Source organism: Diceros bicornis, chromosome X (assembly GCF_020826845.1).
Source record: "Diceros bicornis minor isolate mBicDic1 chromosome X, mDicBic1.mat.cur, whole genome shotgun sequence".
Lineage (NCBI taxonomy): Eukaryota > Metazoa > Chordata > Mammalia > Perissodactyla > Rhinocerotidae > Diceros > Diceros bicornis.
In genome coordinates this window covers 25568969-25595104 of record NC_080781.1, presented here as the reverse complement: position 1 = coordinate 25595104, position 26136 = coordinate 25568969, and the positions used below count along the sequence as shown (strand labels likewise).

The 26136-nt window shown below is 47.9% G+C and overlaps 2 protein-coding genes and 1 pseudogene across 2 annotated transcripts; all 3 read right to left on the bottom strand.

Moving 5' to 3' along the window:
* Positions 1–1571: 1571 nt before the first annotated feature.
* On the bottom strand, positions 1572–4205 carry LOC131400463 (melanoma-associated antigen B3-like). The gene is made up of 2 exons (XM_058535193.1): positions 4160–4205; positions 1572–2772 (listed from the first exon to the last, which is right to left on the bottom strand). The coding sequence occupies exon 2, from the start codon at positions 2720–2722 to the stop codon at positions 1631–1633; it is 1092 nt and encodes a 363-aa protein (XP_058391176.1). The 5' UTR covers positions 2723–2772; positions 4160–4205; the 3' UTR covers positions 1572–1630.
* Positions 4206–15613: 11408 nt separating this feature from the next.
* LOC131400462 (melanoma-associated antigen B1-like) lies at positions 15614–19878 on the bottom strand. Its single transcript, XM_058535192.1, has 2 exons — positions 19870–19878; positions 15614–16764 (listed from the first exon to the last, which is right to left on the bottom strand). The coding sequence occupies exon 2, from the start codon at positions 16704–16706 to the stop codon at positions 15675–15677; it is 1032 nt and encodes a 343-aa protein (XP_058391175.1). The 5' UTR covers positions 16707–16764; positions 19870–19878; the 3' UTR covers positions 15614–15674.
* Positions 19879–23439: 3561 nt separating this feature from the next.
* Positions 23440–25248, bottom strand: LOC131400886 (melanoma-associated antigen B4-like; annotated as a pseudogene).
* Positions 25249–26136: the final 888 nt, after the last annotated feature.

Sequence of the window (26136 nt, the reverse complement as noted above, 5' to 3'; positions counted from 1 at the left end):
TGCAAACAGCATTCAGCATTTGTTTTGCCGCAAGCCACTAGAGAGGCTAAGCAGTCAAGCATACTGTGGTATTCGTATGATGAAACTCGACCTTCAGCTTCGAGGCAGGCAGACATAGAAGAAGGGGTAGACCTTAGTGACTTCCCTGCCCTGATGGACTCAGACGACGATGAGATGTTAACAGGTGACCATCTTCCTCTGTCTCCTACAGCCCAGTCTCCCGTACATCCCACCACCTCGACCTCCAATGACTCAGCCTAACACACCATCATCACCGCCACCACCTCTCAGCCTTCCAGGGTGCCTGCTGTCTTCCCGACGCTGGTAAGTGAAACATCACTGTACACACGGTATTTCTACTTCATCAAGGCTGTGTATTTATCTGATCATTCCTGCTTTTACTGTATGTTGGTCTTATTTTAGGTTTTATGTGTAATTTGGTACGATTTGGTAGGTTATTTTCTGGGTCTGGGAACGCTCAAAAATTTTTCCCGTATACGTCAATGGTAATTGTTTCTTCACTTTACATCATTTCAGCTTGTGAAAGGTTCCATAGGAACGCTGTTTCAGAGAGCAGGGGAAACCCATATCACCCTTATTTCTGAGAAACTCCCTGGAGACGACGTGAACAAAACACCTAATTTGCACACTGTGTTCACCTGCACCAGGACGAGAGCACAGGACTCGCTCCATCCCTGCACCAGTTGACTCCTCTCTGGTTTATCCATGATCTCAAAGTAATTGTTAAGGGTGGTTTCCCATTCCAGGCTTAGTCTTTCAACTATGGGGTCCACCATCTGAGGGTCTGGCCCCTGCTCACAATGATCACAGCCTCATCTAGCCAACCATGCCGCTAACTCAGAATTGCCTCCCATCGAGGGCCTTTTATTTTCCCAAGGCCCAACACTCCCTTGCTTCAGGGAATTTACAGTTGACTGCTCTCATCTAGGACCACCTCTCTCCTTTCCTATCCCGTCTTTTCATTTGTCCTTTTGGCCCTCGAGTGTATATCAGCATTTTCCTTACAGGGCAGCTGCTTCTCAACTCTATAATTTTATGGCTAGGTCTTCTTTTTCTCAGCTCTCCCAGTACTAGCACGGAGCCTTCTAAGAGTAGATGCTCAATTAATGTTTGCAGAATAAATGAACCTGTGAGCGTGGGGTTTCATTTATTATGATTTAATTCTATATTCTTACATTAGTCAGGCACATACTGTTATTTATAATTTCATAAAAACACAGTAAAAGGGACTAGGAAGCCACATGTTGACCATCTTATGCTTTTTCTCTGTCTTGATTGCATATACTTTACTGCCTAATTTTTTTCACATTTTCGAGGAAATGCATATTCCAGTGCCAGGTTAGCTTGCACCAGATTACTAAATAAGATGGAAGTTATCCCAATTCATGTCACAAAACAGCACAACTCTTATTCTTAAACCTGACAAATAACAATCAGTGTGACCAATATAATTCATAAACTTAGATTATAATGCTGGATAAAACTTCACTGAGAAGTAACAACATTTGAAAAGTGGCGAAAAATACAGGTAAATCTCCGAAGTACCCACATAGAACAGGAACACACAGATATTATACACTGTGTTCCCTCAGTCACACCCAGCCCTCCACTACTTGGAACACTGACCGCTCTCTGCCTCAACTTCACTGGATGTGGGAGGAGCTGCTAGACATGGCCCGGAACATACACTGGCCATGGCACTGGTGTCAGCCCTTAGTGTAACTGTGGCTTGGGCTCTCTCTTCCTCTTCTTTCAAAGCCTCTTTATAACAAGACTGGAAGGCACTGGGGACTGTATGATTAATCTTGGCCAAAAACTCCAGGACTTTCATCTTGCTGGTTTCAGCGTGGGCTCTTGGGCCCCACAGGAATTCATAGCACGGAGGGTCACTGTGGGGCACCTGCTGGTATACCAAGTACTTAAGCTTCACCAAATCTTGGGTGATGAGCTTCTTGGGCTCCCCAAATATGAAGTGCCTCTTCCCAGCGTATACCCTCATCTTATTCAGGAATTTCCAGATGTCCTCCTCAGTGGCGCAGTTGCCCTTCATGAAGATCACACCCAGGAGATTCATTAGGAGACCGGTCTTGGGAAAGCCCCTGCCACGGTTCACGGTCCCATTGTTGGGAAGGTCCATTTTGTTGACAAGGATATAGGAACGCTTGGTAGAATCTACTTCCCTTAAGTCAACACCAAATACCACCTCCATACTGAAAGAAGCTCTTTGGAGGATCTCAAGGAAGCGATTTTTGTACTTTTTATTGACAATCTTCAGCATATCTGCTTTCATAATGGGCTTTTTCCTTTTGTACATGTGCATCACGAACTGCACCAACATACCCGTCATCTTGCTCAGAGGGTCTCTTGGAGACTGCACAATGGAGAGTGGGGCCTCGCAGGAACTTCGTTTCTTCTCAATTTTGCAGTTGGCTCCTTCACGTGATCTTGTGCGAGAAACACCTGCAGACGTAGTGGTGCTGGGTAGAGCTCTCTGAGGCCAGTCGAGAGGGCTACGGGAGCTAGCACCAGGCTTTCCCTGAGGGGTAATAACACCAAAAGGAGGAGGGGACGAGGAGGGGAAAGCTTCCTGCTTGGTTGCCGGGGCCTGAGCACCCTTTGGCGCCTGGGTCCCACCTCGGTCCTGGTGGCGTTTCTCTTCTGAGAGGGTGTGGAGCTTCCTCTTCTGCCCCCCAGGCAGCATGACTGTGATCAGGCACAGCAGGCAGGAGAGCGGGTAAGACAGCAGGTGATCTGGGCAAGAGAGGAGAGAGGATAAGAGGGTGTGAGCACCTTCAGCAGGAAGAGAACACCTCGACTTGAAGACGGCTGCCTCTTCAGGTTTCCTTGAGGGCACTGCTCTAGGAACCCACAGGGCTCCTGTTCTGATCAACCGCTGAGAAACCTGGGGAAATAAGTAAACTGAGCCTCAGGCTCTCGCCTTCCAGCTCTGCCTGGTGCTTACTGGGGCTGAGAGCAGCGGCGGGCAGGTCTAGTCCGCGTGGAGCCCACTCTACTCTGGGATGTGGGGTCCTCTCAGTTCACATTCAAGACCATCACATCAACTTAGGCAGGGCCTGGGCCCCCTCTTCTGTGCTGCTTTACATTTACATCTAAACCCAGGTCTTCATTTCTTCGGATGCCTTAAAAGGAAGTGAAGGCGTACCTCAGCCACCACCCCTGCCAGGGGGCACCCACTGCTGACGGCTCTATGGGACTCTCTGTCCTGGGATCTTTGGGGTTCTCAGTCCTCATTCAGGGTCCTTGCTTTGGCTCTAGGTAGGGCCTGGGACACTTGCCTCTGCTGATCTGATGTCCTTCCCTTCAAACAAAGGCTCTCACCAACCTGATGCCTTCCAAAGGAAAGGAGTGTTCACATACACCTGACTTCCATGTCTGGTCTCCTCAGTGCTGCAAGCAAGGAGGGCGGGACTTTCTGTTTTCTCCTCTTTTGGGGGTGAGTGGTACCATCAGTCTTAATTCAGGGCCCTCACCCTGATTCCTATGAAGCCCTGAGTCTCCTCCCTCTGCAGAATTGAGGCCGCTCAATTATCCAACACCCTCACCTCTCTGAAAGTCTGCAGCCAGAAATGAGGGGCGTGCCTCGGCTTCACAGATATTCTGGGTTTCCACAGGGCTGAGAGAAGGGGCAGAATTTATGAGACCCCACTTTCCTAGAGTTGGTGTTCCCCTTAGTCCTCACTCAGATCTCTGACCTTAACGCTGGGTAGGACTTAGGACTCCTCCCCACCAGTAACCCGGGTAGTCAAGCCTCAGAGCAAAGCCCTCAATTCCCTGAGTCCCTAGAGGGGAAAGTCGGGGTCCTCCATATATGACTCCCCTGCCTGGAGCCTCCTAGCAATAGGTATGGGGGGTGTTTTGTGTTGCCACCCCTAATTGGGTTAATTAGCACTCAGGGCCCTGGCCTTCACTGCTGTTAGGGCCTAAGTATCTTCCATCTTTGGACCAGGGTTCCTCTTTTAGACCAAGGCCCTGCCCTTCCTGAGACTTTCCAGGCAGATCTCTTCCTGATAGCTCTGCCGACCTGTCACTGCCTATCGATCACAGGGGCGGTAGTTTGAGGGGCCACCTTTGTTATGGGACGGGGAGACGTCCCTTCAGTCCACATTGAGGTTCTCACCTCAGTTCCCGGAATCCACCCGCAGATCAGCAAACCTGTGGCCACCGGTGAGTTCCTCGCGTCCCAAACGGGAAGTCGGGGAGGTGGAGGTGAGTCACATCTGGCCATGGCTGCCCAGGGGGTTCTCCGAGGGCCGACGGCTGGGGGCAGGGCTCTGTGGAACCCCGTCGTTTAGCTGTCGGTGGTCCCGAGCCCCTCACTCAGGGTGCCAGCTCGGAACCTATCAGAGCCCGGGACTCCTCCCTCTACTGGCCCGAGTCCCGACCCCAAACAAAGCCCTCGGCTTCCTCAGTCCCCAGTGGGAAGTCAGGGCGCACTGCTTCTGACTGCGCCTGCCATCTGCCTGGCGCCTCCCAGTCCTGAGCAGAGGGGCGGGACTCTGCGAGCCTGGCTCTTTGGGGAGAGGTCCTGTCACCTGCACGGAGGGGCTTAATCTTGCCTCTGGCTATGCCTGAGACTCCTCCGCCTGCACAACAAGTACCCTAGTCCTTCGATAGACAAGTCCCTTCCCTCCCTGAGATCTGCCAGGCCGCAATGAGCCGGCTTCTCAGCCTTATAGCTCTGCCTGGGCCTTTCACGTTTAAGAATACAGGCAGGGGTCTGTAAAGGCCCCTCATTTGTGGGTTTAGTGCTCCCTTTTCCTCGCTCAGGGATCTCACTTTGCTCTTCGCCAGTCTTGGGCCTGCACTCTCCCTGACATGAGGTTACTCTGCTCGGATCAAGGTCCCTTTCTTCCCGAGACCTCCTGGGTGAAGGTTAGAGTGAGCCACTTCAGGCCAGGGACATTTGGGTCCTGAGAGGGTGACAGCAGAGTAGAGTCTCTGTGGAGCATGACTGTTCTGGAGTCAGTGGTCCCCACCTTCCTCATGCAGTGTCTTCAGCTTAATATCTCTCCAACCTTTGGTCCTCTCTACTGAACTGAGGCCACTCTCCTTAGGCCAAGAGTTTGCCCTCGCTGAGCACTATGAGGAGTGCAAGAGGGGATGCCCATTCTGACTGACCTGCCTGGGCATTCTAGGTCTGAGAGCAGGTTGGGGCAGGTCTTTGAATGACCCCCTATATTTTGGGGTCCTCATTTTGTCTCCTGTCTCTTGGATTAATGGATACGTGGGAAACACCATGTCCCTGCCAACTCTTGAGCAGGGTTCCTAATGCAAACCTTGCAGGTTCGTGTCCCAGACTTGGTGTGAGATGGGGAAACTGCAATGTAAGGTAGGGGGCCCAGGACAGGGGTGGAGTGTCAGAGAAAAATGACGCTGATCTGTCTTTCTTTTCAATAGTCAGAGTTAGCCTCTTATGTGACTTCTGTTTTAAGGGATTTCCTTCCTAATGGGAAGGAGCTGTCCAGGATGGTTTTGTGATCCTCTGATTTTGAGGTTATCTGACCTCATGTGTAGATGATCATGTTGTCACTGAAGATTATCTGTTTCTCCTCTTTATTCATGATTTTCATTACTGTGGTATTCTTACTTGCTTTGGCTATGTGTTCCAATCCAGTGCTTTGGGCACAGAATCCTTCTTTTTATCCCCTGAGATACATTTTGGAGTATTAAGGAACACAAAGTTTGCTTTAGGCAGAGAGGAGTGGAATGAACAGTGTGGGCTCCTGAGGAAGTCAGACCAGGAGTCTACTCCCTGCTCTCTCACTTACTAGTCCTGTGAACTCGGGCACATTACCAAACTCCAAGACAGGGAAATCGCAATCAACCAAAACGTTGCTTAGCAAGGACAATTATATAATATAACCTCATCAGATGATGGAATATAGAATGCGTTTGTGGGAGAGTCTTTCCCAGCTGGGTGTTTTCAGTGTTCTAAGAATTTTTCTCAATGCTCAATATCTTTCCTACCTCAGCTGCCCTTCCATCTAAATCACCATTATTTTCATTCATTTAACTACCAACAGAAATCTAGACCTTGCCAAAATTCGCCAAGTCACACACAAGATAATCTAGTTGAATTCACTTTTAATGGAGTGGTCTCTGTCTCCCCAACCCAAGGTAAAGAGTGCCAGTCCAGTGGATTCTGGGCATCCCACCTCAAGGGAGTATCACCCTTATTTCTCAGACACTCCCTGGTGATGATGTGTGTAACATACCTGGTTTGTGGACTGTGTTCAACTGCACTGGGACAAGCCCACAGGACACCTTCCGTTCCTGAGCCAGGAGGAGATATTCGCTGCTTTACACATAATCCCAAAGTAAACGTTAAGGACAATTTTCCGTTGCAGGCTGTCTTTCATCTCTGAGGCCCTCCACCTGAGGGTCTGGCCCTTGCTCACCGCTCCCAAAGCCTCATCTAGCCCACCGTACAACCTCACTTAAAATTACCTCTCACTGAAGGATTTTCAGGTTCCTATGTCTCCACACTGCCTGGCCTCGGGGCATTTACGCTTGACTGCTTTCAACTGGACCCTCCTCTGCTCTTCACCCCTTCTTTTAACTTGTTCCTTAGGTCAGAGAGAGTATCTTACCATCTTTTTGATATGAGAGCAGCTGCTAGACTGTAAAATTCAATGGGCAGGGGCTAGATCATGTTTTGTTGCTGTTGTCGTTTTGGGTTTTTTTGGGAAAGCATCCTTAGTAAGAGCATGAAGCCTTCCAAAGAGCTCATTCTTTATTGAGAAATAAAGAAGAGAGTGAGTATGAGGCCTAATTCATTAGGATTTATTTTCTCTTACGTTCCCAATTAATCTAAGCAAATCCAGGTATGTAACTTTTAGTTTTACAGAAGAAACACTAGAAGGGATTGGGCAAACCAATAATTGAAAATCTCCTTCTTATTTATAGTCTTTCTTTTCATCCTTTATTGACTAAATATTTATAAGGAGTCTCCTGTATACTAGGCACTGTGCTGAGACTACAATCTCAAATGAGACAAAATATGTGCTCTTTTTTTTAAAACCACTTTATTGAGGAATGATTGACATGCAAAGAGCTGTACACATTTAATGTATAGAACTTGATGTGTTTTGAGACAAGTATATACCTGGGAGACATCACCACAATCTGGGCCATAAACATATCCATTACCTCCACAAAATTTCTCCTGCCTTCTTTATTTATTTATTATTTCGGGGGGGAGGGGGAACAAGAACATTTAACAAAACTTCTACCCCGTCAGCAATTTTTAAGCGGTATTATTAACCAATGTGGTATTGTTAACTATAGGCTCTATGCTATACAGTGCATTTCCAAGACTCATGCACCTTATATAAGCGAAACTTTCTTTCCTTTGACCCATACCTCCCCATTACCGCTCTTCCTAGCCCCTGGCAACCACCATGCTATTCTGCTTCTATCAGTTTGACTATTTTAGATTCCTCATGTAAGTGGTATCATGTATTTGTCCTTTGTGTCTGGCTTTTTTCACTTAGCATAATGTCCTCGAGGTTCATCTCTGTTGTTGACAACAGCAAGGTTTTCTTCTTTTTAAGACTGAATAATACTCCATTGTATGTATATACCATATTTTTTTCATCCATTCATCCGTCAATGGACATTTTAGTTGCTTCCTCGTCTTGCCTATTGTGAATAATGCTACAATGAACACGGGAGTGCAGATATCTCTTCAAGATTCTGATTTCAATTCTTTGGATATATACCCAGAAGCGGCATTGCTGAATCATATGGTAGTACTATTTTTAATTTTTTAGGAATTTCCATGCTGTTTTCCATAGTGGCTGAACCAATTTGCATTCCCCAACAGTAAATAAGAGTTATCTTTTCCAAATACTTGCACTGATCCGCTAACTTTCTACATGGGGACAGAGCAAGACATCAACATTTTATTGTTGTGGTAAGAACACTTAACATGAGAACTACTGTCAATAAATTTTCAAATGCACAGTCAGTATTGTTAAATATAGGCACAATGTTTTACAGCAGATCCCTAGAAGTTATTCATCTTGCATAGCTGAAACTATACCAGTTGAACAGCAACTTTTCGTTTCTCACTAACCGCAGCCCATGGTCACCACCATTCTACTCTGTGTTTCTATGTGTTTGACTATTTTAGATTGCTCCTATAAGTGGAATCATGCAGTATTTATCCTTCTGTGACTTTGCTTATTTCCTTTAGAATAATGTCTCCCAGCTTCATCCACGTTATCCCATATGACAGGATTTCTTTCATTTTTAGGCTAAATAATATTCCATTGTATCAGTATACGACGTTTTCTTTGTCCATTTATCTGTTGATGGACATTTGAGTTGTTTCCATATCTTGGCTATTGTGAATGATGGTGCAATGAACATAAGAGTGCAGATATCTCTTTGAGGTACTGATTTCATTTCCTTTGGATGTATGCTCAGAAGTGAGATTACTGAATCATGTAAGTTTTTGAGTAAACTCCAAACTGTTTTCCATAATGACTGTACCAATTGACATTCCCACCAACGGTGTACCAGGGTTCCCTCTTCTTAATACTCTCGCCAACACTTGATAGCTCTTGTCTTTTGGTAACAATTATCTTCACAGGTATGCGGTGATATCTTATTGTGGTTTTAATTTGCATTTCCCTGATGATTAGTGGTGTTGAGCACCTTTTCATATACCTGTTGGCCACCTGTATATCCTCTTTAGAAAAACATTCAGCTTCTTTGCTCACTTTTAAATTGAGTTATTTATTTATTTATTCATTTGTTTGTTTGTATGCTATGGAATTATATGAGTTTCTTATGGAATTTAGATCTTAACCCCTTACCAGATATATGGTTTGCAAATATTTTCTCCCATTCAATAGGTTGTCTTTTCATTTTGTTGATTGTTTTCATTGCTGTACAGAAGCTTTTTGTTGGATGTAGTCCCACTTTTTTATTTTTGCTTTTCCTGCCTGAGCTTCTGTTGTATTCAAAAAGTCATTGCCAAGACCAATGTCAAGGAGCTTTTTCTCTGTTCTCTTCTTGGAGTTTTATGGTTTCAGGTCTCATTTTTAAGTCTTTAATCGATTTTACATTAGTTTTTGGGTATGATGTAAGATAAGCAACCAGTTTAATTCTTTTGCATGTGGACATTCGTTTTTCCAAACACCGTTTATTGAAGAGACTGTGCTTTCTCCATCGTGTATTCTTGGCGCCCTTGTCAAAGATTACTTGACCATGTATGCATGGGTTTATTTCTGAGTTCTACTCTGTTCCATTGGTCTATGTGTCTGTTTTCACGCTAGCGTAGCACTGTTTTGACTAAGATAGCTGTATAATATCGTTCAAAGTCAAGAAGTGTGACGCCTCCATCTTTGTTTCCCTTTCTCAAGATTACTTTGGCTATTTGGGATCTTTTGTGGTTTCACATAAATTTTAGGATTTTTTTCAATTTCTGTGAAAAATTCCATTGGCACTATGAGAAGTAATGCATTGCATCTGTAGATCGCTTTGAGTAGTATTGATATTTTAACAATGTTAATTCTTCCAATCCATGGACATGGGATACCTTTCCTTTTGTTTGTGTCTTCTTCAGTTTTTCCCATTGATGTGTTACTGTTTTCAGTGTACAGAATTTTCACCTCCTTGGTTAAACTTATTCTTAAGTATTTTATTCTTTTTGACACTGCTATAAATGATATTATTTTCTTAATTTCTTTTTCAAATTGTATGTTGTTAGTGTGTAGCTACAGAACTGAGTTTTGTGCACTGATTTTTTATCCTGCAATGTTACTGAATACATTTGTTAGTTCTGCCAGCTATTTGGGTACATGGGACATTCACCCCCCCTTACTACCCCCACCTTGAGGGGAGTCGCAATTTCTCTCAGTGCCGAGCTGTGCCAGCTTGAGGGAGGGGCTGAGGCCAGTAAAGTCAAATTGCTCTTCTCAGCCATTTCAAGTGAAGTTGATTTCTGATTTGTGCTCAGCTGTCGTATTGCAACTTCTTAATTAGAGTCTGGATCTCTCATAAAGATATTTTGTTACTTATATCATTGTGAAATCTGTGAAATCTGTGTTTCAGTGGGGAATGGAGGGCTGGAAATTCCTATTCCACTGTCTTGCCGATGCCACTCAGCCAAGACCTCTCCTATATTTCTTGATCCCAACGATAGTGTTCATTCACATTTGCAAGAAAATTCCTATTGGCTTGACATGTTACCTTGTTTTAGACCATAAAAAGAGATTCAAGGTTTTTAAATTTCTTTTACACAATACCAAAACTTTTATACTTAGCTGGAGAAGCAGCAATAAATATGGGATACTTATTCATAAACACAGATACTGAAGTCGAGTAAACTTTCTATTACAAGGAGCAGTATTTTACCAAAACGTGTACCAAAAAAGTACCAAAAGTACCAAAAAAATAAAACGCACCAAGACCCAAAACAGATAAATGACCCAGTTTCTCAAGTGGAGCATGAACTAAAAGAAGACATGCAATGCCTTCCCTCAGCTCCACCCTGATGCCCAACTACTTAGAATGTTGACCTCTCTTTCAACCACAAGATGAAGTCTCTCTCGCAGGCTTTACTAGATGTGGGAGTGCTGCTGGACTCGGGCCGCGAACGTGCCCTGGTCATGGCTGTAGTGCCAGGCCTGGCTGCAACTCGGGTCGGGCTCTCTCTTTCTCATCTCTCAAAGCCTCTTTATACTTCCTCCTGCGATGAAATTCAGGACCTCCAAGGGCTGACAGCAGGAACTGGATTTGATGGGATCCCAGTGTTCTGGGTGGGTTCTTCTTCCATTCTTTTTAGAGACTTCACATTTATATCTGACAACTCCCTCTACTGACTTGAGATTTCCCTCCTTAGACCAAAGTTCTGAATTTCCTGACAACTGTGACAAAAAAGTAAGGAGATGCTCAGCCTGACAGCTCTGCCTGGAGCCTTCAAGGTCTGAGGGCAGTCAGGGGCTGGTCTCTTTGTAAGAACCAATATTCTGGGATGTTGCTTTCCCCAGTCTCAATCCGTGGGTGTCCCCATATAGGCTCTGTCACTTTGATTAAAGGCTTCTTCAGAAATGCCACAATGCTGAAAACTCTTGAGCCATTTCCCTACTCCACACCTTGCACAAAATGGACCCCTGTCCTAGGAGTGATGAGAGATGGGAAATCCACAGCATAAATCAGGTGACTCAGGTGGTTTGCTGTAAGAGAACTAAAACCTGTTGATCTGTTCCGTCTCTTCCCAGCCACACTTAAGGTCTCATGTAACTTCTGTTCGAATAGTTTTACTTTTTATACGGAAGTCGCTGTGTCAAATTTTTTTGAGTTCCTCATCTTTTAAGGTTATCTGAAGTCACATATGTAGATGATCTTATCATCAACAAACATTTTCTCTTTTTTTCCCCTTTATTGATACCTCACACTTACTTTGGTATTATTATTGCTCTGGCTATGTATTCCACTCTGGGAGTTTGGCCACGAAGTTTTCTAGTTGTTGCTTGGATATATTTTGCAGTCATGAGAAAAAAAGGGAATTAAGGGACACAAGGTCGGCCTCAAGCTTGGGTGAGTGGAAGAGTGTAGACTTTAGACTAGCTCAAATCAAGCATCTAGTTTCCTCCCTGTCACTTACCAGCCATGGGAACCTTGGCACGTTATTTGGCACTCCCATTCTATGTCAGCCTCAGGCTCTTCATCTGGACAGTGAATTTGGTAAGCCCTGTCTGCTAGGACTCGTGGAATGTGTAGGATGTAAAGCACCTGTTACAGTCCCTGGCCTGTATCATGTCCCTCCCTTCTGAAGACTGGTGGCTGCCCTTTCAAACCAAAGATTTTGCCTCCCTTAGACCTAATCTAAAGAAGTGAGGGGGAGCCTCACCTAATAGCCCTGCCCTGAGCTTTCTAGAGCTGATATCAAAGGGTGAGGCGTGACTGTCTTTGGTCTCGTCTATTCAAGGATGGACGGACCCCTCAGTCCTCACTCAGGCTCCCCGATTTGACTCCTGGCAGGGCCTGGGGTTCCCCTCCTTCTTGACCTGAGGCCTAGCTTTTGATAGTAAGACCCACACCTCCCTGCGATCCAACAGGGGAAATAAGTGTGGCTTTATCTGCCCACATCTGCCCACAGTCTCAGAAGAACGAAAGCTATGGCAGGCAGCTTGAGGCCTTGTGATGAATGGTCGCACTCGACGTCCCAACTCACGGTCTTAAATTTGACTCCTGGGCAGGACTAAGCTTCTTCCCTCTGTTGACATGGGACTGCCACTCTCAGACCAAACCCCTAACTTCCTCGTTACTCCTGAGTGGGAACTGATGGGCCCCTCTGCCTGACATCTCTGCCCGGGGCCTCCTAGGGCTGACGGTAGGGAAGATTCTGTGTGGTCACCGCTGATATGGGGTGTGTGGTCCCACGTTCCTCGCTGTCCTCACCCTGACTCCTGGTACAACCGGGAAATAGCCCTGATCTTGACTTGAGGCTTATCCACTCATACTAAGGGCCCCAATTCCCTGATACCCCCTAGGCAGCAGTGATGTTTACCTCATCTGGCCACAAGAGCCCATATTCTCCTAAAGATAACAGGAAGGGAAGGAATCTGTGCTGCCCCCACTAACTGCTATGAGGTGGGTGGTTCTTTCTGCCTTCAGGGTCCTTACCTTGGCCCCTGGCTCAATCTGGAAGTTCTCTCTCTGCTAACCTGTGGCTGCCCTGTTTGATGAGGTTCCTCTCTTCCATGAAATGCTCTGGGTGGAAGTCAGTATGACTTATCAGTCACCGTGCCAAGGTGACATGGTCTGTCTGACGACAGGGCTAGGGCTCTGTGTGGCCCCCACTTTCTGGGAGGGATCCTCTCATTGTCACTCAGTGTCATCATGTTGACTCCTGTTAGGAACCAGGTGTCCTTCATCTGCTGACTGGGGCCTCCCCCATTAGTCCAAGGCCTTGAAGTTCCTGAGGCCACCCCCCTCAGTCAATGAGGAGTAACTTGAGCCTGAAAGCTCTGCCTGTGGCTCTCCAGGGCCAGCTACAGGGGCAGGACTTTCTAAGGACACCTCTGTTAAGGTGTAGTTGGTTGTCCTATTCTTCACAGAGGATTTTTACCTTGACACCGCCATGGCCTAGGATTCCCGTCTCTGCCGAAGAGCCAGCCTATAAACCAAGACCCTCATCTCCTTGAGACTCTCCAAGCAGAAGTCAGGGGGTACTTGAGCCTGCCAGCTCTTGCCTGTGCCACCCAGGGCTAACAGCAGAGGAGGGGTTAGGTGCATCCTTGTCAATTGTGGGTTGAGTGGTCCCCAGGTCCGAATGCAGGGTCTGCGCTTGGACCCTGCACCCTTCCTGGGACTCCACTCTCAGCTGATCTGAGGCTATAGCCTTCTGACAAAGTCCTCAGTTTCCTGGGACCTGAGTTAAATGTCAGTGTTAGTCACAAGCAGCCAGGCTGCTCTGGACCCCACATGGCTTACACCTGGGATGGGACTTTATGGAGTCCTACTGTTCTGGCTAGGTCCTTCCATCATCCTCATTCAGATGTGTCACCATCATTTGTAGGAGAGACTGACACGCCTTTCCCTCCTGACCTGAGAACTCTGCCCTTAGACCAAGGCTTTTCTGCCCCTGAGAAGCCTGAAGAATCAATGAGGGCTTGCTCTGCCTGACGGCTCTGAGACCCTCTGTGTTTCAGACAGATGAGACTGGTGTCCCCGTGACCACCCCCTTATATTTTGGGCTGTTGGTCTCCCCAGTGTTCCTACATAGGGATCTCCTCTTGGTCCCTGTCTCTTGGATTAAAGGCTTCCTGGGAAATTCCACATCTCTGCAACCTCTTGAGCAGTTTCCGCTCTGCAAACCTTGCAGGGAATGGGTCCCTGTCCAAGAAGTCTCGTGAGATGGGGAAGCTGTAGGACAAGGCAGGAGTCTCAGGATAGGAGGTGGGCTGTCAGGGAAAACAATACATTGATCTATTCCTTCTCTTCATCAGCCAGATGTAGATTGTTACGTAACTTCAGTTCTTTTTTGTGTGTGTGAGGATATCAGCCCTGTGCTAACATTTGTCAATACTCTTCTTTTTTTTTTCTTTTTGCTGAGGAAGACTGGCCCTTGGCTAACATCCATGCCCATCTTCATCCACTTTATATGGGACGCAGCCACAGTACGGCTTGCCAAGCAGTGCGTCCGTGCGCGCCCGGGATCCGAACCGCCAACCCCGGGCCGCTGCAGCGGAGCACACGCACTTAACCGCTTGTGCCACCGGGCCGCCCCTCATGTAACTTCTGTTCTGACAGGTTTACTTTCTACAGGAAAGAGATTGTCCAGGAGGATTTTGAGAGCCCCTCATCTTTTGAGGTTATCTAACGTTGCAAATGTAGATGATCATACTGTCACCAAGGATTGTCTCTTTCCTTTATTTATCTATACCCGTCAATCATTTTGGTACCCTTAGTGCTCTGGCTATGTATTCCAATCCAGTAGTTGTTTGGAGAAGGCCCTTCTTTTTATCACCTAGGACAGATTTTGAAATAGTGCGAGGAAAATTGAAATAAGAGATGCAGGCTGTGTCTCAGGGATGGAGGAGTAAAACAGTGTGGGCTCTACAGTAATTTAGACCAGAAGTCTAGTCTCAGCCTTGTCATTTACTAGTCTTATGAATTTTAGCACACTACCAAACTCTAATTCTCCCAGTCTCAGGCTCTCCGCTGTGAAGCAAGTTTGATGAGCCCTGTCTTGTAGGACTGGTGGCGTATACGTAATGTATGGAAAGCATCTGTCTCATACCGAGACACTAGGAAGTGGCACTTAATTGCTCTGATTAGCTTGACCTCAGACGTTACCAGGGATTTTTTTTTTTTTTAATTTACTGGATGTCAGAGACTATGCAGCGTTCCAGCAAACAAAGCAAAACAAAACGCTCCGAATCAACCAAAATTCTGCTTAGCAATGAAAGTTAAGTAATGTGTTTTCTTTGCCCTCTCTTCACCCTTTTCACTTATTCTTTACGAATTGGAGAGCATCTCACCCTCTTCCATAAGGATAGCTTCTCCTAGAATCTATAATCGCATGGGTGGGGGCTAGGTCTTCTTTGACTCAACATCCCGAGTACAAGCATGAAGACTTCCAAAGAGCAGATGCTCAATTAATGTTTGCATAAAATAAGAGCCATGAACAAAGAGGTCTGATTTACTATGATTTATATTCTCGAACATTCTTGAAAACACATAAGCAAATCCAGGTATATATCTTTTAAATTTACAAAAACAAAGACTAAATGGAATCAGGCAAACCAAGAATTGACCACCTTTTACTTTCTGTCTTTCCCTCTCTCTGTCTTCTGATCCCAACTATTTTAGTGTGGCGTTCTTTCACATTTCCAAGGATATTCCTGTCTTAAAGCCACGCTATCTTGTTCTGGATCACAAAAGTGATTTAAGGGTTTCCAATTTGTATTTCAAAAAACAGAACTTTTACTCCTAAACCTGACAAACAGCAATAAATGTGTGATCCGTGTCATTCATAAACTTACGTCCTGAATGGAAATAAACTTTCTGTTGAACACCACTTGAACAACGATAAAAAAAAAAAAAAGTCGAGAAGTCATTAATGCATATCAGGAACACTGGTCAACCACAAAGTGAAGAATCTGCCTGAGACCTCACTTGGGGTGAGAGTATCGGCTGGATGTGGCCCTGGAACGTGCACTGGCCTTGGCAGTAGTGGCAGCCCTGGCTGCGGGCCTGGCTCGGGCTCTCTCTGCCCCATCTCTCAAAGCCTCTTCATAATAGGATGGAAAGGCACTGGGAACCGTACCATTGACTTTGGCCACAAACTCTAGGACTTTCATCTTGCTGGTTTCAGCATGGGCTCTGGGGCCCCACCGGAATTCATAGCGTGGAGGAGCACTGTTGGGCACTTGACGATACTCCAGGTACTTTTCCTGCACCAAATCTTGGGTGATGACCTTCCTGGGCTCCCCGAAGATAAAGTGCCTCCTTCCATCATAGATGCCCAACATATTCAGGAATTCCCAGATCTCCTCCTCAGAGGCGCGGTTGTGTTTCAAGAAGATCACACCCAGGAGAGGCATCAGAAGCCCACTCTTAGGAAACCCCCAGTCGTCGCTCAGACTTCCATCTTCGCGGAGGTCTAGCTTGCCGACGAGGGTATAGCAGAGGCCACTGGGCTTGACTTCCTTCAAGTAAAGGCCAAAGACCAGCTCTATGCGTTCAGAGACTCTCCTGAGGATCTCAGGGAAGTGCTCCCTGTACCTCTTGTGGACAAGCTTCAGCATGTCTGCCCTCTTAATGGGCTCCTTCATTTGATACTTGTCCAGCAGGAATTCAATCAACAGCCCCACCTTCCTGGTTAGAAGATCATCGTGAGGGCTCTGAGTGGAGGTTGAGGCCTGGGAGGAATTTTCACTTTCCTCAACTTGGCTCTTGGCACCCACATGAGATCTTGGGCGTGAAACACCTGCAGCACGAGACCTAGCGGCTGGGGCTCCCTGAGGCTTCTGGGGACAGCCAGCAGCAGGGGAGCTCGAGGGAGTACCCCCAGACACAGGAGAGATGGGGGACTCTCTGACCTCTGCTGCAGTGGCCTGAGCACCGCTAGGACCCTGGGTCTCACCCCGGGCCTGACGGCGTTTCTCTCGTGCACGGAGCTTACTATTCTGACCTCGAGGCATGACTGTGCTCAGGGACAGCAGGCAGAAGTGTAGGCAGGACAGCAGGTGATGCGGGAACCTGGAGGAGGAAGATGACAAGCTGTGAGACCTTCAGGAAGGAGATTCCACCTTGGCTTTGAAGAAGCCACCTCTGCAGGTTTCCTTGAGATCCCTGCTCTCGGATGCCACAGGGCTCTGGCTCTTGCTGAGTCTGTCCCGAGAACCCAGCGGAGGAAGTCAGAGTGAGCAGGCTTCAGGCAACAGCCTGCCAGCCTTGTCTGTGGCTGCCTGGGTTGACAACGGGGCCTGGTAACGTGAGCCCTCTCCATCTGGGAACAAGGGTCCCCTGAGTTCACATACAGGACTATCACGTCAACTCTTGGTAGGGCCTGGCATCTCTTTCCTCTGGTGCTCTAAAGTTGACACCTCAAAGCTCCCTGGGACCCACGAGAAGGAACTGAGGAGCTGCCTCAGCCAACCAGCCCTGCTGGGGTGGACAGTGCTGACACTTCTGGGGGACCTCTCTGTCCTAGACTCATTTGTCTTCAGTCCTCATTCAGAGTCCTCATCTTGTCTACACAGAGTCTGGGACCCTCCCCTCTGCTGACTGGTGATGCACCTTCATACGAAGGACCTCCATTGGACCTGAAACAAAGAAATGTGGAGTCTCAGCCTGACAACCCTGCGCTGGGCCTTCAAGGCCTGATTCTAGGGACTGGGCAAGAATCTTTGTTGCTCCTTTCATTTGGCAGAGGGAGGGTGGTATCTTCAGTCATCAATCACAGTCCCCACTTTGACTTCTGGGAGGATCTGGGCACGCCCTCTCTCTTGACCTGAGGACTTCTCCTCACAGCAAGGCCCACTACTCACTGAGACCCAATAGTAGAAGTGAGGATGGCTCTATCTGGCCGCACTGCCCGTGGTCTCCAGAGGCTGAAAGCTGTAGCAGGCAGGTTGAGGCCCTATGATGTGTGGTCCTCACCCAAGGTCCCCAGTTTTACACAGAGGAGAACCTAATATTCCTCCTCCTGCTGACCCATCAGACTAAGACTCTCTCTCCCCTGTACCCTCTGAGTGGGAACTGATGGGCACTGCTGCCTGACACCAGTGCCTGGGGACTCCTAGGACTGACCATGGAGACGAACCCTGTGGGGTCCCTGCTGGTATGGGAACTCATGGGGACCATGAGTTCCCCATGGTCCTCAGAATCTTCTCTCTGCATCCTGGCAAAACATGGAAATCCTCCCTCTGCTGACCCGAGCTCCCTCGCATCACATTAAGATTCTTACCTTCCTGAAAACCCCAAGATGAAAGAAGGGTGATGCCACTTCCGGTCATCCCTGTCCATAGGCTCCCCAGATTGGGGAGAGGGGCTGGACTCTCGGGGACCCCACTGTTCTGGCGTCATTGGCCTCTTCAGTTCTCTCTCAGACAGGAACTAGGCTCCTCCCTCAGCCCACCTGAGTCTTCCAGCTTCAGATCAAGGCCCACATCTCCCTGAGTCCCCTGGGCTGGAAGTGAGGGGTAACACATCTGGCCACCTCTACTTGGGGTTCCCCAGGGTGGAGGGCGGCGGGACTTTGTAGGCCCCCACTGCTTTGGGTGGGTGCTCATCTCAGTCATCCCTCAGTGTCCTCACCTCGACTTCTGGCAGGACCTGGAAATCCTGTCTCTTGACTTGAGGCTTGTCCTCCAATACTAGGGCCCCCAACTACCCGAGACCCACTAGGAAGAAGTGAGATTTTCCTCATCTAGCCACAACTGTGTGTGGACTTCCAAGGCTTACAATCAACAAGGGATTCTGTGTTGCCCTCACTGTTGTAGGGTAGGTGGTCCCCTCAGTTCTAAGGGTCCTCTCCTTGGCTCCTGGCACTACCTGGAAATCCTCTGTCTGCTGACTGAGGCTACCCCCATCAACGAGGTTCCTCACCTCCCTGCGATGCTCTGGGAAGAAGTAAGACTCATCATGTCACCATGCCTGAGTCTCCCAGGTCTGCTAGTAGGGCCAGGGCTCTATTGGGTTCACTTTTTTCTTCCCTCAATCCTCATTCAGGAGTTTGACCTTGACTCCGGATAGGATTTGGGATTCCTCCATCGACTGACCTGAGTCTATAAGCTTCAGACCAAAGCCCTCCCCTCCCTCATCAGCTAGAAGAGAAGATAGGCTGCTCCACATCTGGCTTCCATGTCTGGGCACAAGGATCTCCCAGATCTGAGAGCAGACGTACTGTTCTGTGCAGCTCCCTATTTTTTTATTTTCGGTGAGGAAGACAGGCCCTGAGCTAACATCTGTGCCCATCATCCTCTATCTCGTATGTGGCTCACAGCATGGCTTGGTGAGTGGTGGAGGTCTGCGCCTGGGATCCAGGCGGTGAACCCCGGGGCCGCCGGAGTGGAGCGGGCCAACTTAACCGGTAGCCACCAGGCTGGCCCTTCAGCTCCCTATCTTGAGGGGAGGTCTGCTGATTAGCTCTGACAGTCCTACCTTTACTGCGTTTAGGGCCCAATCTCCTTCCTCTGCCTAATGGGGCTTCCCCCTTCAGATAAAGGCCTTTCTCTAGCTGAGACCCCCACCCCAGGCAAAAACGAGGGGTTATCTTAGCCTGCGTTCCTCCGGGGCATTCCAGGACTGATAGCAGGAGCGGGGCTCTGTGACGTCACCGCTGTTGGAAGGAGGGACCCTCATTAGCTCTGAGGATCCCATCTCATCACCTGCGAGGGCCGGACTCCTCCGTTTGCCTACAGAGGCTGCCCTCTGTTTTTTTTTCTTTCTGGAGGGGAAGACTCGGCGTTCGCCAACCTCTGTCGCCAATCTTCGCCCTTCCGTCTCCCCAGCAGAGCCCCAGTCCCTAGCCGTGTCCAGTTGCGAACCCTTCAGTTCCATGCGAGCAGCCGCCACAGCACGGCTGCTGAGGGACGAGCGGTGTGGCATCGCGCCTGAGCCGCAGCGCAGCGCCAACCTGGACCCACCAGGCCATCAGGGCTCGCTCCAGCGGCTGCCCTCTTTAGACAAAAAAGGCCTCCCCTTCCCGAGGCCCTCCACGTGGCAACATGGAGGGGACTCCTCGCCCTTATGGCTCCGGCCAGGGCCTCACACTGCCGATCACGGGACGGTACTTTGTGGGGCCACCTTTGCTACGGGACGGACGGGGAGGGTCCCTCCAGTCCACATTCAGGTCCTCACCTCAGTTCCGGGAGTCACCGTCAGGCCAGCACACCGCAGCGCCCCCCGGTGAGGTCCTCCCGGCGAAAAGGAAGGGAAAGGAAGGAAGTCGAAGGAAGTCGGGGTGAGCTGTATCCGGCAGCGGCTGCCCAGGGGGTCTCCGAGGGCCGACGGCTGGGGGCAGGGCTCTGTGGAACTCCGTCGTTTAGCTGTCGGTGGTCCCGAGCCCCTCACTCAGGGTGCCCAGCTCAGAACCTATCAGAGCCCGGGACTCCTCCCTCTACTGGCCCGAGTCCCGACCCCAAACAAAGCCCTCGGCTTCCTCAGTTCCTAGTGGGAAGTCAGGGAGCACTGCTCCTGACTGCGTCTGCCATCTGCCTGGCGCCTCCCAGGCCTGAGCAGAGGGGCGGGACTCTGCGAGCCTGGCTCTTTGGGGAGAGGTCCTCTCATCAGCACTGAGGGTCCTCACCTTGACTCTGTTTTCGGCCGAGACTCCTCCCTCTGCAGCACTGGGGCGCTATCCTATTGGACAAGCCCCTTTTCTCCCTGAGACCACACAGGTGGCACGAGGGGACTCCTCGGGGCAGCTCTTCTGGGTCTCCCAGGGCTCAGAACACTATGGGACTCTATTTGGTCCGTCTGCTTTCGGACGTCCCCTCATAGCACTCAGGGTGTTCACATGGATTCTCGTCAGGCCCCAGGTCCCTCCCTCTGCAAAACTGAGGCTGCCCCCATTAGCCAGAGGCCCTCACCTCCCTGAAACTTTCCAGGCTGAAATCAGCCTGACATCTGCGCCCAGGGCTTCCTGGGGTTGACAGCAAAGGAGACTTCGTGGGGCCTCCTTTTATGCTATGGGTGCTACCCTTGGTCAATATTTGGGTGCTCACCTTGACAGATGGTAATCCACCAATCCTGTCAGTCCACCTTCTGCTTTCCTGAAGCTGCTTGTCTTACATCATGGTCCTGCTTTCCTGAGAATTCTAAGTTGGAAATCAGGGTGATCCTCATTCGATCACGGTCCTTGAGGGCCTCCGAGAACAGACAGCAGAGATGCAACTCTACAGGACCTCACTTTTTCGGCTGGATCTTTCCATCCTTCCTGATTCTTGGCCCTCACCACGCCTATCAGAGCCTGGGACGACTCCTTCTACTGAACTGAGGTCACCCTCCTTAGGTCTCGGGATGACGCCTATACTGGTGGGTGGTTGTCTCCTCAGTCCTTGTTCATGGGAGTCCTCATCTCAGCTCTTGTCTCCTCGTGAAAGGCTTCCTGGGAAAGGACACATCCCTGCGAACACTTGACCAGTTTCCCTAATGCAAATCTTGCAGGAAATGGATCCGTGCATGTGCCAAGTGTGATGTTAGGTTAGGAAACTGCAGCACAAATCAGGGAGCCCAGGACAGGTGTTGTGTTGTCAGAGGAAAAAAAGCTGATATATTCCTTCTCTTCACGAGCCAGACTTAGGGTAGTTCTAAAAGATTTACTTGCTACCTAGAAGGATAGAGCCAGATGATTTTGTGAGCCCCTGATCTTTTGAGGGTATCTGATTTTACATATGTAGATGACCGTATTGTCACAGAGCATTATCTCTTTCTCTCCTTTATTCATATCTCCGATTTACCTTGGTATTGTTATTGCTCTGGTTATGTATTCCAATCTAGTGTTCTGGTCGCAGAGTCCTTCTTTTTATCACTCAGGATACATTTTGCAGTAGTAGAAGAAAGTGAATTAACTGACGCCTGGTTAGCCTCAGGCTGGGAGGATTGGAACAGTGTGAGCTGCAGACAACTGAGACCAGGGGTGTAGTCCCAGTCCTGTCACTTGTTAGCTGTGTGAACTCAGGTATATTACTAAACTCTATGAGCCTCAGGCCGTGCATCTGTGAAGTGGGTTTGATAAGGCCTGTCTTGTAGGGGTGGTGCAATGTGGTGAATGCATGTAAAGCACGTGGCACAGTGCCTGGAATGCATTGAGACTTTACACGATGCCTGTTATTACTATGATTATGACTATTTCGACTCCAGAGGATAACACCCACCCCGATGGAATTATTTTTTTTTAATCCAGGAGCTGTCAGACAGAATGTGGCATATGGAACACCAAATCAATCCAAAATGCTGCTTACAAAGAAACTCTAAGTAAATTTTCCCCCATTAAATCAGTTTATGAATGTGGGGTGTTTCTTCCGGGTGAATGCAACTCAAATCTTCTAGAATTTGGTTCAAAGACTAACTCTTCCCTCCTGGCTGTCTTTTCATTCAAACCACCTCTATCTTCATTACTTTCGTCATCTCCGAAAATCTACACCTCCCGTAGAGTTTGCAAAATTACAAGCAAAAAACCTGAATTTGAATGCCCTTTATTTGAATGGGCTCTGACTCCCCGACCCACAGCAAAGAGTGCCAGCCCAGTGGCTTCTGAGTTTCCAACGTGAAAAGAGTATCACCCTTGTTTCTCGGAAACTTCCTGGAGATAATGTGCATAAAACACCTGGTTTGTGCTCTGTGTTCCCCTGCACTGGGACAGGAGCGCAAGACATGTTCCATCCCTGCCCCAGGTGGAGATTCTCCTTGGTTTTCTCACAATCCCGTAGTAACTCTTAAGAACAGTTTACCATTCCAGGCTTAAGTCTTTCAACTCTGAGACCCACCGTGCGAGGGTCTGGCTCCTGTTCACTGTTTTCACAGCCTCATCTGGCCCACCATAGAGCCTAACTTAAAATTACCTCCCACCGCTGGACTTTCTGTTTCCCACTCTCCAACTGCCTTGCCTCAGGGCGTTTACACCAGACTCCTCATCTGGAGCCCCCTCCCCACTTCTCACCCCTTGTTTTGACTGCTCCTTTAGATCTTAGGGAGTAACTCACCCCCTGCTTTATATGAGAGCTACTCTTAGACTCCACATTTCTATAGGCAGGGGTTGGGTCTATTATTCATACCATCCCCAGTACTAGCCAGGAGCCTTCTAAAGAGCAGATGCTAAATTAATATTTGCACAATTAAAGAGCAAGTGTGCAAGAAGGCAAATTTGTTATGATTTAACGTCTCCTACATTCTTGAATAAACTAGGCCAATCCAGGTACATAGACTTCAGTTTCACACTGAAAGACTAAAAGGAATAAAACAAACCAAGAATTGACTACTTTTTACACTTTTTTGTCTATCTCATGATCACACAGACTTTACTGTGGGGTAATTTCCTTTTTCACAAATATCCATATTCAAATGTCTCGTTATCTAGTTCTGAATGACAAAGAAGCAATTCAAGGAGTTTCAATTAGTTTTACATAATACCAAAAGGCTTAGTTTTCAACCCCAATCAACTCCAATCATTTATTGGAGTTTATCAAGTTGTATGTATGTTCATCAGTATGATCCATGTCGTTCATAAACTTGGAGTCTGAAGGTAAAAAAATCTTTAATTGAAAGGAACAACACTTAACAATAGGGAAAAGAAAGCAAATCTCCAACTTACACGTGTTGTACAGGAATGCAAATATGTTATACACTGTGTTCCCACAAGCCTCACCTTGGCCCTCCACTAGTAGGAAGACTGAGCGCCTTCTTTAACCACAAGGTGAAGACTTTGCCTCAGACCTCACTTGGGGTGACAGTAGCAGTTGGATGTGGCCCTGGTTCGTCCACTGGCCTTGGCAGTAGCGGCAGCCCTGGCTGCAGCTCTGGCTCGGCTCTCTCCTCCCCATCTCTCAAAGCCTCTTCATAATGGGATGAGAAGGCACTGGGGATGGTACCATTGACCTTGGCAAAAACTCCAGAACTTTCTTTTGCTGGTTTCAGTGTGGAGTCTTGGGCGCCACAGGAATTCACAGCGTGGAGGATCACTGTTGGTCACCTGCTGATACTCTAAGTACTTTTGCTGGAGCTATTCCTGGGTGATGACCTTCCTGGGCTCCCCGAAGATGAAGTGCCTACTTCTACCATAGATGTGCAAAAGATTCAGGAATTTTCAGATCTCCTCTCGGAGGCACGGCTGCCATTCAAGAAGATGACACACAGGAGAGGCATCAGAAGGCCATTCTTAGGAAGTGTCCTGCCACTGTTCAGACTCCCATCACTGGTGAGGACTAGCTTGCTGACAAGGCTATAGGAACGAGTACTGGGCTTGACTTCCTTCAATTCTAGGCCAAAGACCAGCTCCATGTGCTCAGAGGCTCTCCTGAAGATCTCAGGGAAGTGCTTCCTGTAATTTTGTTGACAGCCTTCAGCAGTGCTGCCTGTGTGATGGGCTCCTTCATTTTATACTTATACAGCAGGAACTGCACCAACATCCCTGCCTTCCTGGTTAGAAGATCTTTCAGCGAGCCCTCAGTGGAGGTTGGGGCTTTAGAGCAAGCTGCGCTTTCTCATATGAGCTCTTGACAGCTTTTTCACGCCTCGTGCATGAAATAGCTGCAGAAGTAGTGACGGTGGATGGGGATCTCTGAGGCTTCTAGACATGCCAGCTATAAGGGAGTCCAAGGGAGCATCTCCAAAACAAGAGAGGAGGAGAAAGGAGACTCTTCTGTGCTGCAGTGGCCTGAGCACCCTTGAGTTCCTGGGTCTTGCCCCTGGCCTGGTGGCATTTCTCACAGTCATGGAGCTGACACTTCTGACGTCAAGGAATGATGATTGTGTGATCAGGTGCAGCAGGCAGGAGAGCAGGTGATGCCAGCACCTGAAGGAAGGAGAATGAGATGGTGAGAGCACCTTAAGCAGGGAGATTCCACCTTGGCTTTAACCAAGGCCACTTCTGCAGGTTTTCTTGAGGATACTCTCTAGGAACCCACAGGCTCTTGTTCTCCTGGTCATTCTGTCTCTGAGAACCTAGTGGAGACAGAGTGAGCCTTCGGCTGCAGCCTGCCAGCCCTGTCTTTCACTGAGTAGGGTGACAGCATGGCTAGCAGTGGGGCCACTTGTGTTCTGGAGTGCCCAGGAGTCTCTATGTTTACCTTCAAGATTATCATGACAACTCTTGGCAAGACCTCAAACCTAGACCCTCTGCTACACTGAAATTGACACCTCCAAGCTCCCTGGGACCCATGAGAAGAAAGTGAGAGGGGCACCTTGGCCACCACGCTTACAGGGGGCAGCCACTGCTTACAGCTCTGTGGGGAGCTCTCTGTCTTGAGCTTGTTAGGTCCTCAGTTCTCATTCAGAGTCCTCATTTGGACAGCATGCAGGGTCGTGGACCTTCCCTTCTCCTGACTGGTGACTGAACCTTCAGACCAAGGATCTCACCTCCTCTAGACCTGATATAAAAGGTGATGGGGCTCCATGAAAGGAATCATCGATAATCTGGACTTTGTTAAAATTAAAACTTCTGGATCCAGCCCTGATGGCCTAGTGCTTAAAGTTTGGCACACTCACTGCTTCAGCGGCCCGGGTACATTTCCCAGTCATCGAACCACACCATCCATCTGTCAGTTGTCATGCTGCCTCGGCAGCTCACAGAAAAGAACTAGAAGTACTTACAACTAGGATATACAACACTGCACTGGGGCTTTGGTGGGGAAAAAATAACAGGGGAAGAATGGCAATAGATGTTAGCTTAGGGCGAATCTGTCCCCACCAAAAAGAAAAAAAAAAGCTAAAACAAAGATATCTGCTCTGTGAAATACACCATCAAGCTATTTTACTTCTGCATATTTATGCAAAGAACATGAATACACTAATGTGAAAAAATACATGCAGCCTTATGTTCATTGAGCATTATTTAGAATAGCCAAGACTTGGAAACAACCTAAGTGTGCATTGACAGATGAATAGATAAAGAAGATGTGATATAAATATATGCATATGTGTATATATATATGTGTGTGTGTATATACACAGACAATGGAATACTACTCAGCCATAAAAAAGATGAAATGTTTCCATTTGTGACCACAGGGCTGGACTTTGAGGATATTATGCTAAGTGAAATCAGTCAGATGGAGAAAGACAAATATCGTATGATTTCACTCACATGTAGAAGATAAAAAAAAAAAAAAAGAGAAACAACAAACAAACACAAAGATATAGAGAACAGATTGGCAGTTACCAGAGGGGAAGGGGGTGGGGGGAGGTCAAAAGGGGCAAAGGGGCACATATGTATGGTGACAGACAGAAAGTAGACTTTTGGTGGTGAACACGATGCCGTCTATACAGAAGTTGAAATATAATGATGTACACATCCAATTCATATAATGATATAAACCAATGTGACCTCGTTAGAAAGTTAACGAAATAAAATAAAGTAAAATGAAAAATTATATGAAATAAATTTTAAAAAAGAGAACAGGAAGGTGT

Excerpts from the sequence above, each read along its gene's own strand:
- LOC131400462 (XM_058535192.1), bottom strand. The coding sequence starts at position 16,706 with ATGCCTCGAGGTCAGAATAGTAAGCTCCGTGCACGAGAGAAACGCCGT.
- LOC131400463 (XM_058535193.1), bottom strand. The coding sequence starts at position 2,722 with ATGCTGCCTGGGGGGCAGAAGAGGAAGCTCCACACCCTCTCAGAAGAG.